The sequence below is a fragment of the Lagenorhynchus albirostris genome, chromosome 12 (assembly GCF_949774975.1).
Source record: "Lagenorhynchus albirostris chromosome 12, mLagAlb1.1, whole genome shotgun sequence".
In the NCBI taxonomy this organism is placed as follows: Eukaryota; Metazoa; Chordata; class Mammalia; order Artiodactyla; family Delphinidae; genus Lagenorhynchus; species Lagenorhynchus albirostris.
Window position 1 is genome coordinate 81,029,142 of NC_083106.1, and position 15,797 is coordinate 81,044,938.

General features: G+C 41.7%; 1 protein-coding gene across 5 annotated transcripts in view; it reads right to left on the minus strand.

The window, feature by feature from the left end:
• Positions 1–15,797, minus strand: part of SMAP1 (small ArfGAP 1) — a 150,110-nt gene that overhangs the window by 98,526 nt on the left and 35,787 nt on the right. For 4 of the 5 annotated variants that reach the window (XM_060167540.1, XM_060167543.1, XM_060167539.1 and 1 more), the window contains exon 2: positions 4,060–4,193. The exons of the other annotated variant lie outside the window; for it this stretch is intronic. In XM_060167540.1, coding sequence (XP_060023523.1) covers positions 4,060–4,193 — 134 coding nt within the window. The remainder of the gene's footprint in view (positions 1–4,059; positions 4,194–15,797) is intronic. 5 annotated transcript variants of the gene reach the window in all.

Below are 15,797 nucleotides of genomic sequence, written 5' to 3' on the forward strand. Positions count from 1 at the left end.
AAATTTACCTTTTTTATTGAAGTACAGCTGATTTACACTGTTGTGTCACTCAGCACAGCAAAGTGAGTGACTCAGTTATACATATATATATGTAATTTTTTTCATGTTCTTTTCCATTATGGTCTCTTGCAGGATATTGAATATAGTTCCCTGTGCTATGCAGTATGACCTTGTTGTTTACTGTATTCTTTATTTTAACTCATTCAATACAGACACTGGAAAATGAATAATAAAGAATTTTTAAATAATGGGGAAAAATGGTAATCAAGACGTGGAGTTGATGAACCAATACAAAATTTAAAAGAAAAGCTATAGTATTTATAAAAGTATTGAAACATTGATCCTTTCCAAAAATTTGAGAAGTACCCAACAATAAACCCAAGATCAAAGACATTTAATCTATGAACCACTATTAAAAAACCTGTTTTATTAAAATTTAAGGTGAGTAACTCTATTTCCATTCTATCAAAATACAAATAAGTTTTGGTAGATAAATTATTTTCTTTTAAAAGTAAGCATACAGCAATACTAACACAGCTATAACATGACAGATGCCCTAAACACTGACTGCCGCACAAACATATAAATAACTGACATAAATATGATGTATGTATATATATTATCAGTTGATAAGAAGTCCTGAGGCAAAACTTAGTATGTTAACAAAAACCACTTTTATTCAACAGGGTGACGGGGCTCAGAGATTAGATGTTTCCACATTTACTTATAAAATACAGAAAATAAATAAATAAAACCAAAACGGAGTATCATCTCTGAAAATGAGAGACACGATCCCCATGACATGTCCAGGTGGTGGGGAAGACCCAGAGCAGAACTGACGACACGCAGTGAAAGCATTTCTCTTACTCTGTGAGCAAGTATCGCCCAAGCAGTTTCTATGCTAAATAAATTCTTACACCGTAAGGATATGGAACACTAAATCACACTGCGATCTTCACTTTCCCCAATCTGAACCTAGACTCAGAGTTAATAAGAACAGACTCCAAAAGACAAAAGTTCCAATGCACAGCAACCTAAGGGAACAGAAATCAGTGCAGCGGCTGCCCCTGGGGGGTCCTGACTAGATATGGACACAAGGAACCTCTCCCTAGTGATGGACGCGCTCAGAGTATCTGTACCGGGATTCTGCTGACGCACACAGTCAGCTCTGCCCATGCGCGGCCCCGTGTCCAGGAACTCCATTTCAGGTAAAGGACTTGAGCGTCCACGGATTTCAGTGTCCGTGGGGGTCCTGGCACCAACCTCCCGAGGATACAGGTGGACGACTATAAAGACATCTGCCAAGGTACGTAAAACTCACTTTTATCTGGATTCTCTCTGTAATTATACCTCTTTTTTTTTCTTACGTAAATAAATAAATAATGCCAAGGGTGGATAGAATTGGATTGTAAGGAACACACCTACCACCACAGGAAATAGGATCTGCTTAAAGCTGAATAAGGAGTGACCTCGACAGACAATGGATGCCACTACCTCACCACTCATCTCTGAATGCCTTACCATCCAATACCACTAAACGTGAATTACTTCTCACAAATATTCTCAAAAAGTAATTCTTCTATACTCAGTAATACCACACAATGGGTCCATCTGTTTGTTTACTCAGTAGTACGTTTAGCAACCAGTTCATCACAGCGGATTCACTAGGGAAGCTTAAGATCAGAAAGATACTCAGAGCAGCAACAGCGAGGGTCTGCACAGTGAACAGATGGCCTAATCCTACTGGTAACTGACAAGTCGGCGTTACTGAGTGTTCAAGACGTGCCCGTCTAAAAAGAGCACAACACTGTAAATCAACTATACCTCAATAAAAAGCGTGCCAGGCACCGTTGTAAATGCTTTACTCGCGCTAACTTAGCTGGTCCTCACGGCCCCTGCAGGGGGACAGTTGCCACCCCACCTCGCAGACAAGGGCGCTCAGGCACCTGCGCTCGGGCGTCCTGTCAGCACCGCCCAGGCCTACCTGGCCATCTGGCTCCAGAGACAACTTTCTCAATCACTTTGCTCTGCGGCCTCTCTAGAACCAGCGGCCTTAAAACAACCCCTGTGCTCCGCAGTGTGGAGCCTGGGGTCTTGGCCAACCACTTCTTCCTCTTCACCGCACAGCAGTCCAGGGCCAGTTTCCGAAGAACAACTCTGGCTTTGCCTGCAAGCGCCGACAAGCCCCCCACAAGATCTGTCCGTGTGGTTAGGCTTCCCTGCTCTTCTTTAAAGTGAAACTTCATTGTCTCCTCAATTTGATTTTGCAGGAGTGCACCTACCTTTACCCTCCTCACCTGCAGGAGCAGCCCCACGGCTTACAGAGCCCACAGAGCATCCTCTGTGAGAAGTACTCATCAAAAATCTTGCATTCGAAAACAGTAATTCTTATCTGAAGAAGCTGACAGTTGGAACCATGCAAATGTGTTCAAATACCATTTCAAAGACTGTATGTTACTTAATAATTGCTTTCAAAATCCTTACACATTTAATAATATAGGATCTTACTTTGTACCTATAACCAATCCCACAGAAAACCAGTGAACTACAGCCCTCTGTTTGGGAAGTTATGCTCTAAACTATTAAAAAAGAACAGCTGCCTACTTCAAATAACCTGCTACTCAACTCCTTTCAGCAGCCTAATTGAGAAAAATAATATTTCTGGAGAATTTAATTGTCCAGGGATTTCACGTTTTCTCCTTAGTCTGAAATGAACCATTAAAAAGGCAATACACTGGGTCTTGAATGTTTTGTACCTCTATAATCCATTACAAACACCAAGCTACATTTTCAAGCTACATGTTTTCTTAAAAACAACTTAAACAATGTCATGAAATCTGTCACCACAGTTACTACAGAGATGTTACTAAGAACACTGCTTCATATAAAATGTTCAAAAAGCTCTGCTTCCTTGATTAACAAGTAAAATTTCTCCTCAAGGATCTCGAAAATACACAAGGTTTCATATTTCCTTTTATGCTCTAGCCAGCAAAATGTTCAAAAACTAGTCTAAGACTAAACTAAGTAAATTATGCTTGACTTTATGGCCTGAAAAATCTCTGTTCTATTTTTTTTCCTTTGAGTATTTTTGAGGTTTAATTTTTTTAATATTTAAATGTTTGCTACATCTGGAACTTACTTTGGCATAAATATGTCTTCAATATAGAAATTTTACTTCCTTTAACCAAGTCTATGTATCGTTTTTTAATGACCACACCGTCCCAGCATTCTATTCTATTCTTTCCACCCCCACCCCACTCCACCCAACCCATGCCAATTTTTGTGTTACTTTTGTTCTTTTATGATTGTGAGGTTTGTGTGTGTATCACTGAAGTTCAACTACATATATCTGTATATTTAGGCTTCATGCTGACTAAAAGTAATTTGAAAAGGTCGTAAGAAAAAGTTATGTAATTTCACTGTGAACTATAAAATAAAACCAGTAGAAATAATCATTTTTACATTAGCAATTAACCTTAAGAACTAGCAAGTATGATTTTGAGGATTTAATACTGTCACACTGGAAAAAGGGCAAGCCCTTAAAATTACAAATTTCTCTCTAAAAAGCTAAACCGCTCGAAACAAGCCCAAATCAGTCACGAGCACATTTGCTAACTGGGCTGTCTTCCAACCCCTCGGCCCTATCTGCCTATGGAGAACACCCACCCCTGCACAGAAGGGAAGGCCTTCCAGTTAGCGCTCAGGAAGAGGTGGTCTGTTCTTTGTCTTTACCCAGGCGCCCTCTACTGACAGCAAAGCAAAACAGACTATGGAATTATACCTGCAAATTTCATCAGCACAAGGAAAATAAATTTATTTTTTAAATACTTCAAAATCAACATTTTAGGTAAAAATAGATTAAAAACTGACTTTACTATAGAACCAAGAAAAAATACACATCTGTGAACTGACAATTCAGATAACACTCGAATTTTGTATGTGGCATATCCATATTTCAATATACTACTTTTCAATGTTAATCCTTAGGTGCAAGAAGGATTAAAGATTATAAATCCATTTTAAATATTTTCAATAATTTCTCGGTAGGGAAATGTTTACCTGGATCTGTTCCGGTGTCCATTGGTCTAGGTTGACTGACTTGACCCTGGATATATGAACCCCAAGATTCCTATGGATGCCAGCACATCTGATGCAAATAAACACACCAATATTCCAGGAAGCCCATCGAGGACCTAATTACAGAGAAGAAACAGAGAAAAGCTAGTATTAAAAAATAAAATAGGGCTTCCCTGGTGGCGCAGTGGTTGGAAGTCCGGCTGCCGATGCAGGGGACACGGGTTCGTGCCCCAGTCCGGGAAGATCCCACATGCCACGGAGCGGCTGGGCCCGTGAGCCATGGCCTCTGAGCCTGCGTGTCCGGAGCCTGTGCTCCGCAACGGGAGAGGCCACAACAGTGAGAGGCCTGCGTACTGCAAAAAATAAATAAATAAATAAATAAATAAATAAAATAAAATAAAATAAAACAGCATATAAGCAGCATTCTGGTTCTTTATACAATCGTAATTAATGGAGGGTTACAGAATTCACACGTTCAAATTTTCAAATGGCACAGCAGCAGCTTGCTAAGAAGATGTGTGTCTTGGCTGTGCTTCTGAAAGGTTATAAATCAACCTTCAAGAACCTTAATGAGTTTACTAATTTTCTTTTCCTAACAGCTTCCCCCCAAATCTAAGAATTTAAAACTACTTTATGTGAACAGTTTACTCACTCACCATATTTGAACCAGGAGTAGTAATATCCCACAGTAAAAAGTCCTTTATTAAATGTGTAGGGTATTGCTTAAAAGATTACCAACAAGTAAAAATCAAAGAGGTTTTAAAAAATGAAACAGAAATTAGTAGGAAACAGACAACCAACCTAAACAGAAAAATGGACAAAAAGATACAAATGAGTAATTCAGAAGAAATGTACAGCCAATAAACACATAAAAACCCTCACTGGTAATTAGGAGGAAATGCCCTTGAAAACTACAACAACTTCCATTTTGCAATCAACACACTGGGGGGGGGGGATTTTTTAATCCATTAATACTAATTGTAGGATGAGAAACAGCAAGGACTGCCTCAAGAAGCCTTGTATCAACATGAATAAATCTCAGATAGAACCCTGAGATTAAGAAAACTTATAGATGAACTAAGGTGTGTTATAAAATGTTAGCTCTTTGGATCATGGTCAAAAAACTCTGAAAAACACCGTAGGGAAACTCACCTAAGTATACAAGAATACAAGCCTCAGCTGTACTATTCTTCATATCTTTGAATGTATTATTTCTTGATAATTTTAAATGCTCTTATGATTATCTTCACATATTGCTTGTACAATTAAAGTAAAATGGAAAATAAAAGTACTATCTGGAAATTATATCAAATATTCAGAAGCTTATATATAACAGATTTCTATAAATCACTTGATTATGAAAAAAAATACAGTAAGAGGTATCAATAAAAACCAAGCTTTTTGGGGGCTTCCCTGGTGGCGCAGTGGTTCAGAATCTGCCTGTCAATGCAGGGGACACGTGTTCGAGCCCTGGTCTGGGAAGATCCCACATGCCACGGAGCAACTGGGCCTGTGAGCCACAATTACTGAGCCTGCGCGTCTGAAGCCTGTGCTCTGCAACAGAGGCCGCGATATTGAGAGGCCTGCGCACTGCGATGAAGAGTGGCCCCCGCTTGCTACAACTAGAGAAAGCCCATGCACAGAAACGAAGACCCAACACAGCCATAAATAAATAAATACATTCAAAAACAAAAAAAAACAAGCTTCTTTAAAAATTCAGGTTTCTGTTTAAGTACATACTTTTTATCTAAAGGTGAGAGTGAATCTACAAAATACCACTGAGTCCAATAATTTCAACCCAGTAAAACTAAACACATTCCCCCAAAATTCCTTAGGAGGGAGGTTACGCATATACAATTTATGCCACAATATCCTGCTTTTAAATTTGAGAAGTGACACCTATAAGCTGACAAACATCTGGAACACGCTCTATTTAAATATGTTTGACTGTCGAGAGTGTCAAAATGAGTTAGTGGTCAACAGACCAGCACGGCCCATGTACTCGGCCACCTCTGAGCTGCATAACTTACCCTGGACTAGTAACAAACTGAGCTACCAGGTTCCCATCTGTTAGATGGAGTTAGAATGGCTGCCCTCAGTACTTAGGTGAGACACGTATGGAAAACATTTTTGAAGTTTTAAAGCACTACTTAAGTGCAAGTTACTGTCATGTTAAGAAATTTCGATAATCAAAATACAATACCTTTCTTTCTCTAGAGAAGTTCCTACATTGGTCTGTAAAACAACTGTATCTCAACTTTCCCTCTCAGGCAGTGGGTCCAGAGCATGAGGAGAAAACAAAGATTTTCAACACACTCCAAGTGGGGCTTCATTGTTACTAAAATAGAATGATTCCCCTCAGAATAATGTGCTACAACCTCAGCCAAATACAAATAGAGACGTTTCTATACAGCACGATTTTCCTGATGTGAAGGCTATGGCTGAATAAACTCGCATAATGGAATATGACTGTCCATGCAGGTAAAAAGCTGTAGCACCCAATACAGTGGTGCATTTTTATAACAACAAAAGAAAGGGACTTTAATGTAAAAAAACCTGGCACAAGAATAACGCTAGCAAAAATTTTTAAATGGCTATATTACTATTGAGCAAAAGCTAGATATAATTAAATGTTAGATGATATTTAGGTCTTACGAATTTAAGGCTATGAAAACCATTTTATTGATTCCTGCAAGGGAAAAAAAAAACTTGTTATCACTTATGGGAAACTTTAGCCCCAATCACTTTTTAGCAATTGAAATAATAATGTAATTTTGTCAATGTATCTTTCTTTGGAACATAACTATCATAACTGAACAATATAGTCAAGAACCCCTAAAAATAGACTTTTAAAAGCCTAACCGAAATTACAAATGGGTTATCCACTCTATAAAATTAGCCTTGTGAGCTTAACTAAAAAGCTGGCTTGATAAAATAGTAGTTGCTTAACATGGTAGTCATGCAGTTACAGGTATGAAATCCTCATTTTCTTTCACCAAACTACTCAATGAGTACTTACCAATTCTGTGCCAAGTAAATGCTTTAAAAGACCATGGACACATGATAAAAAGCTAAGTTCCCAGACTCGGGAGGCCACACCAATATAAACAGGTATAACCATTTAAAAAACAATTTGGTGAAATGTAATCAAGTTCTAGATGAATAAACCCTTCCACCAGACGATCTGTTCTCTCTCTCTCTCTCTCTCACACATACACACACACACACGTGCTGACACACATACATATATGTTTATCAATTTGTAGTCATGATATGACACACCTATGTACACATATACATTCACACATACACAACACACCCTACAGCAGTATTTTAAACAGCAGGTCATAATTCATTAATTTAATCTCAACAAGTATTCACTTTTAAAAGGAAAAAAGATATGAGTGCATCACACAAAGGGTAAATATAACTTTGTTAAACTTTTTTAAAAAAATCAGTTGACATACATATATATATATACAGAAATCAGGTCACGTTATAAAGTGTTGTTTCTCTGGATCACAGTCAAATAAGACTGAAAACACTACAAACAAACTCATACATATATTCGGGACCTCCCTGGTGGCACAGCAGTTAAGAATCTGCCTGCCAATGCAGGGAACACGGGTTTCAGCCCTGGTCCGGGAAGATCCCACATGCCACGGAGCAACTAAGTCCATGCGCCACAACTCTAGAGCCCGCGAGCCACACTACTGAGCCTGCGAGCCACAACTACTGAGTCTGTGCGCCACAACTACTGAGCCCACGCGCCGCAACTACTGAAGCCCTCATGCTCTGAGGCCCGCGTGCTGCTACTGAGCCCGCGTGCTGCAACTATTGAAACTCACGCACCTAGAGCCTGTGCTCTGCAACAAGGGAAGCCACCACAATGAGAAGCCCACGCACCACATTGAAGAGTAGCCCCCGCTCGCCACAACTACAGAAAGCCCGTGCGCAGCAACAAAGATCCAACACAGCCAAAAATAAATAAAGTTATAAAAAAAACTCATATATATATACTCAAGAAGCCATGTAACCAGAATATTTTTAGCAACATGATTTCTAAAAAGATTGACAATACCTTAAAAACGTTCAACACTATGATTATCTCCATACATGGAATATTACACAACAGTGAAAATGAATAGGCTGCACACATCAACATGGTTGAACGTTACGTTTGTAATCAATTTTAGCACAATGTAAGATATACGTAAGGGGCAAGGAGGACCCGAGCTACGGAGACAAGTCTGCTGGAAGGCGTGCAGGTCTCACAGAGAGCTTGAAATGAAGTTTAAAGGCTGTCTAGGAGGCCCCTGGCACAGAATATACCAAAACACATCTTGGCAAAGGCTAAACAAGGTGAGGATGGTAGGGGAGTCTGGGAGAGGTGAAGGGCAGGGCATTAGAGTAACAGGAAACTTTCAGGAGCTGAAAGCGCAGGCAGCACAGCGGAACACCTCACACAGCAACAAAGGGACAGGCCCAGACCCCGTGGCAAGGCCCGCTGTCCTCTTGCAAGTTCACCACAGCACTCCCACTCACACATGCCCTTTCCTGCCTTCCTGCCTCTGCACGTGTTGCCCCTCCGCTCTGAATGTTCTCTCCAGGCCGCGCTCACTCGGCCACACACTGCCTCCTCCAGGTGACTTCGGTGACCCTGCAGCTCCAGCTGCCTCCCCCAGCTACCTCTCCCAGCTACTCTCCATCGTTCACAAGACTTACAACAACTCCTCTGAAGTTCACCTAAAAATCTAAGGTGAACAAAAAGACAAATACAGAAAAACACAAATAGATAAACAGCTGGAGGGTTTAACTATTTTAGCAGCTAAGTCTCCCACTAAGAAAAAGAAAAGAACTGCACGGTCAGTTCTAGATCGGTGTCTCCCAGCACATGCACATCCCTGGGGATGTGATGAAAATGCGGATTCTAATCTGGTAGCCCTGGACGGTGCCTGAGACTCTGCAATTCTGACAAGCAACCCAAGATGCCCATGCTGCCATCACAGACCACATTTAGAATAGCAAGATTCCAGATTACTTTTTGTATAAAATGTCTCATAGATAAAATAGTCCATTTTCTGCTGACAGCATCTACCTTCATTTGCCTGTGTGGTTTCTGTCCTTTTCCTCTTCCCATTTTATGTTGTTTGTTACCTCAAATTATCCCTTTTTGTGTTATGATTTTGTTACCAAATTGAAGTAGCTATAGTTATTTTCACTGCTTTCTTTTCCTTTAGCCTTTATGCTGTAATTAAATGTTTAACAACCTATTCTGATACAGTCACAATTTTCTGATTCTATTTACCACCTTACTCAAAGTTTGTGTACTTTTGCCTTTTCATTTCAGGTAGAACATGTCTTGTAAGGCAGGTCTGGTGGTGATGAACTCCCTCAGCTTCTATTTGTCTGGCAGAGCCTTTATTTCCCCTTCATATCTGAAGGGGAACTTTACTTGGCAGAGTATTCTCAGCTGACAGTTCTTCTCTTTCGGTGTTCTCAAAATATCTCTCCCCTCTCTTGGCCTGTAGAGTTTCTGCTGAGAAATCTGCTGGTAGCCTAATGGGGGTTCCTTTACAGGTGACCATCCTTTTTTCCTGGCTGCTTTAAAATTCTTTCTTTGTCATTGACTTTTGATAGTTTTAATATAATGTGTCTTGGAAAAGGTCTTTTTGCATTGAGACAATTAGGGTTCTGTTAGCTTTCCGAGCTTGTATATCCAGTTCCCTCCCCAGGTTTGGGACGTTCTCGGCTATTATTTCTTTAAAAAAAATATATTTATTTATTTATTTGGCTGCGCCAGTTGCAGCACATGGGATTTTCGTTGCAGCATGCAGGATCTTTTAGTTGCGGCATACAAACTCTTAGTTGCAGCACGTGGGCTCTTAGTTGTGGCGTGTGGGATCTAGTTCCCTGACCAGGGATCGAACCTGGGTCCCCTGCACTGGGAGCGCGGAGTCTTAGCCACCAGACCACCAGGGAAGCCCCACAGCTATTATTTCTTTAAATAAGCTCTCTGCTCCCCTCACCCACTCCTCTCCCTCTGGGACACCCATCACCCTAACATTGCCCTTCCTGAATGACTTGGACAGTACTCTCAGAATTTCTTCATTTTGTTTAGATCTTATTTCTCTGTCCTCTTCCACCTGTATCATTTCTATCTCTCTGTCTTCGAGTTTGCTAATTCTCTCTTCCATCTGCTCTGCTCTGTTTCCAGTGCCTTCTAATGTGTTCTTCATCTCCTTTATTGAGCTCTTCAGCTCCAGAATTTCTGTTTGGTTCTTTTTTTAGCGTTTCACTCTCTGCAGTAAAGTAATCCTTCTGTTCATTAATTTTATTCCTGAGCTCACTGAACTGCCTTTCTGACTTTTCTTATAGCTTGTTGAGTTTCTTCATGACAGCTATTCTGAATTCTCTATCAGTCAGACTGCAATATTCCACGACTTTAAGTTTGGTTTCTGGAGATCCGTCGTTTTCTTTTTGTGATGCCGTGTTACCATGGTTTTTCATGTCACCTGATGAGGTGTTCCTCTGCCAGTGCATCTGAAGTAGTGAACACCTCTCTTCTTTAAGTAAAGCTTTTCTCCAACTTGATTCTAATGATTCAACTGGTTGGTAATTAGAGGCCTTTCTTTTGTTTTCCAGAAGGTGACGCTAGGGCCCCAGTGTTTGGTTTCTCTTACCTGCACTGCCTCTGATCACATAGGAGGCTCTGCACTTTCCACCCTCCACCACGCCCGTCAGAGGTGTCCCTGGTGCCCTCCGTGACGCTGCTCATGACTCCAGGGTCGCTGGTGCCCTCATGCTCCCGGTGCTGCTGTACTGGGCTGCCACCTACGGCACTGGGATGGCGGCATCCCCACCTTGTCCAGAGTCTCCTGGCTTGCAAGCTCTGCTGCCACAGGGGAGGGTTTAGGGGGCAGCCAGGGCCATGGGGTTGGCAGGTATGCACAGGCCGCCGAGTCAGGGGCGCCACCATGACTGGAGGACCAGGGCCGCAATCCCCCTCCACTGCTGCCCGGCTCCCTGTGACCATGGGCACTGCTGCAGCCGAGTGGCCAGGCGTGTGCACGGCCTTCTCTGCTTCTACTGGGTTCTCTGGGGCTGCAGGCTCAGCCGCCACGGCTACGGGTCCGGGCTCGCAAGCACTGCCTCAGCTGTTCCCCAGTTCAGCCTCCTCTGTGTGCTCCAGTCCACTCGCCTTTACATGGACAGATGTGTGGAACCCCCCGCCTCTGGGGTGCTAGGCGGTGGACCTATGTTGAGTTATAGGCGTTTTACTGGTTGTAGACGGAGCGGGGAAGACAAAGGGGGTGTCTCATGCTGCCACGATGCGGACCTCACCCTCCGACTCTAGATTATGCTTGACAAAGTCTTAATCTCAAGCACTCTGCATACTTCCTGATCTGCTTTCATTATTCTTATTGAGTGTGTGACTTAAGCTGTGAAAATTTATTTTAACAAACTAAGAATCAAATCTGCTGAGGAAAAGAAGTCAAAAGTTTATTGAGAATTCAAATATTGGGTAATATTAAATTATCCATATCACCATCTCACTAAACACAACACAAATAAGCTAGCACCAACTCAACTCATATGAGTCAGCTGATAATCTCAACCACACGAAAGCAAAGCTCCAGTAACAGAACAGAAGGTACTATCTGGCCTCACTGATGTTATGGCACCTTGATTCATATTCATCATCAGTGAATCCTCAAGGACCACTCACAATCCAAACACACCCTGTTCAAAGACTGATAAATGTGGCAACAGTAAGAATGGAAATGAACGAACGTGAGAATCACCAGGAAGAACTGACAAGACTTAGTGACACAGTGACAGGCAGAGGGCACAGACCCAGATGTCTGCAAGTTCTGCTTTAAAGCATAAAGGGATCTAAAGCATACAGGTCCTTGCAGAGTCACAAAGCTTTGCAGGAAATCTGTTGAATGCTTTAAATAACAGTGACGCATCGAGATGAAAATGTCCAGCAAGCAATCAGGAACAGAAGACTAAAGCTCAAACTGGAGGTGTAAAGCACTGCCTTCAAGAGGACACCTGCAGTCTCAAGAACAAAAAGAGCAAAAAAAGAAGAACGCTAAGTCTCATGGAGAAAATGAAGAGCAGTGCAAAACCAGAGAAGGCCCGAGTTAAAATTTAAAAAAAAGATGGTCAAAGTGTCAAAAATTTCAGAGAAGTCCAGAAGAATGGGGCTAGGACAGAACGTGTGGGTCTTCGTTTCTGTACGAGGGCTTTCTCTAGTTGTGGCAAGTGGGGGCCACTCTTCATCGCGGTGTGCGGGCCTCTCACTATGGGGGCCTCTCTTGTTGCGGAGCACAGGCTCCAGACACGCAGGCTCAGCAGTTGTGGCTCACGGGCCTAGTTGCTCCGCAGCATGTGGGATCCTCCCAGACCAGGGCTCGAACCCGTGTCCTCTGCATTGGCAGGCAGATTCTCAACCACTGTGCCACCAGGGAAGCCCGGACAGAATGTGTGGATGTGTTAACTGAGAAGGCATACGTGACCTCATGGAGAGTAGGCAGGGAAAGAGGGACTGAATTCATTCATTCTGAATTCCATTACCAGGTGGAGGGGGGCAGGAATTTACCTAATCTGAATCCCATTACCCAATTAAACTCTTTCTCCATTTCAGTGTCCAACTCCAAACCTCTACCACATCTATAATCTTGATCCTTCATAAATCAACTTTATTTTGCACTACTCCAAATTACACACTCGGGGAGCCAACTGGTTAGTCAGAAATCAGAAGACTCATTGCTTTCCCTAGAATACAACTCAGTTATCCAGTCTTAAAACTTTCCTGCACACCATTTCCCTTGCCTAGGATGTTCTGCTTGTGACCACACAAATCCTACCTCATCTTCAAGGCCTAACCAGAGTCCCATATTCTCCAAAAAGCCTTTCCGTATGACTCCATACCTCCATTCCGCCTTCCTATAAATGTCTATAGCCCATGACAGCTTCTCTCACACAATACACAGCAAGTACCTGCTGTTTCTTCACTTGTACTTAGTCATGTCTACTAGAGTAAATGGTAAAGTTCTCACCAGGAAGGCTCTCCATGGCCTGCATCACCTAGCGTAAGGTCCAGATAAAGCAGCAGGCAGCGCAGTAAAAACTCTGCCAAGTCTGATGACTTGGTCAAATACACAAGTTCTTTAATACCTGAAGCAATCCATCTGTTTATTTAAAAATGGAAGCACAGGCAAAACCTATGAGGCACAAACTGTTCTTTTTAATATCCTTTTGCCATTCTTCCTTTTAATTAAAAAAAAAGCCCCCAAGTTTTAACTACAGACATGGCTGCCCAGACAGAGACTCCATTTCTCAGCTCCCCCTGCAGCAAAGTGTGGTCCCATGACCAAGTCCTGGCCAGTGGAATGTGAGCTGAAATGATGTGTGCTGACATTATCCATACTGGGCCTGTTCCCCTTGCCTCTTCCCCTTCCCCATGTGCTGAGAAGATGGGAAGAAGTGAACAACCTGCTACCTTGGATCCAGATATGCAAGCCTCATGGTGAAGAGGACAAAACTACTAGCTCATCTCCAGACTAATGTGAAGAAACAAACTTTTATCCTGTTGAAGCCACAGTATTTGGGGGTCTTTTTGTTACAACAGCTAAGCCTGTAATCTACCTAATTCAATGTGCAGTATATTTGCATGTTGGCAGCAGTCGTAAGAACGTACCAGAGATTTATTCCTTACTTCAGAGCCAAAATTGTAAGAAGAGGTGTTTACGAATAATAAAGCACATTTTCATCAAACCTTAGTTTTCTAGACTCAATTTAAATCACCAAATATGTACTAAGTGTCTAGTTTCACCAAAGTATTAAATGAAGGAAACAAAACACAGTTCCTGCCTTCAGGGAGCTTGCACTCTAATAAGTCATTCAGTGGTTACAGTGTAAGTGCAAAGGATGTGGAAACACAAGAGAGGAAAAGATGAATGTAGGGCGGGGATATTAGTACAGCCTTTGCAGAGACAGTGGCAATTCAGGTGGTCACTAAAACGTAAGTCCAGTTACAGCAGGTAAGGTCTGGACAAGGTATAAGGACAAGGTACATTCTACGTAAAATGCACAGTGGCCCTTCCACCTTGAAGAGCTTCAGCTGTGCTGTAATGCTGCAGCCAAAAAATACAATACCACAGCACCTGATTTCTGCTAAGTTTCTTTATTTAAATACTGATTTGATTTTTTTTTTAGATTGTGATATATATATGCACCTAAAATTTGTATAGTACAAGTGACTACTAGCTTTCAGATAGAGATTAAAGACAGTTTTAAAGCACAGAAAGTAGAAAGACTGAGGTTTCCTGAATGAGAAACCATTATATATCTAAATAATGTAAAAACATACTATATATCTAAAAAAAAAGAACAGGCATTTTACTGAGAATTCATTATACTTTCCTTATAGATCTCATACCATTTGAGAAATAAGATGAAATCGTATGCTCTTCTGAGAAGAAACTTCTCAAGTTTCTGATTACCATGACAGACCAGCAAACAGAAAAGCTTCTTTGAATTTTTTATGAGGAACAAAGAACATATCACTAACTGCTAACGTAGCTTTCTGTCAAGACTTAATCCTTCCATAAAGCCTTCTCCAATTCCCCTAAAACTTTTTACATAACATTTATCACAGTGATTTACAGTTAACTGTTTTAGCTGTCTTTTCTGTGACACAGTGATCTCTTTGAGCACAGAGACTTCATTTTATTGATCTTTGCATGCTCTGTACCCAGCACAACGTCTGGTATAAAACCGTAGGCAGTCTCTAGCTTACAAATGATACCTAAGACCTTGTACCACCGGAGTTACTGCTGCCAAAACATGCAGGAAAGTATTTTTAGAGGAAACTAACATCTTACTGAACATGCAAGACATTATTCATTGTATTTCTAGGAACCCTGCCTGATTTAATCCTAATAAACATATGAGGTAGATAATATTACCACACCATTTTTAGGACTGAGAAGTTTTGGGCCAAAACAAAGGAAAAATGCTAGAAAGCGGGACAGAGAGCTAAGAGTATGCCATGGGCAGATGCCAAACTGCACTTGTGAATACGCTGCATCTCCTACGATGATAATTCCATCCTTCCAAACAAAATTCCCTTCCACTGGATGACTGGTTTGAAATGCCAAGTCACTTATTGTTGAAGCTAGTAATACAGATTTAAAGATGCAAATAATCTCTTTATCTCTGTAGAAGTATCAATTCTTCCCACATTATTATAAGTTCATTTAATTCTTTCCTCATAATACCCAAGATTAGAGGCAGTAAGAACTGTATTTGGTCTGGTTTTATTTGTTGGAGAAGGAAATTGCCAAGGATAGAGGATTTTGACCAAGGGGAACAGAGGGGAGGAGGGCAAAATCACCTGGGACGGGAAAGATAATCCACACGGCAGCACCCTATGAGTGGTGGCTGGGTTTCTAGGGAAAGGGAGACACACCAAGCAGTAAAGGGGTCCTGAAGAGGAGCCACCTACACCAAAACGCGGCCAGGACCAAGGCTGAGCCGAGGACGATGGCCTTTTTGTTTTGCTGCCACGAGGCGCTTCATTCCTCACCCAGGAGCACTGACTGCCTTTCAGGGCTCACAGTCGGCTAAGTTTCAGGCCAGGTCTGCTTAAGGACGACCAAGAGAGCCAGCAACAGCCCATAAGACATGTTTTCCACATGTAAACAGCT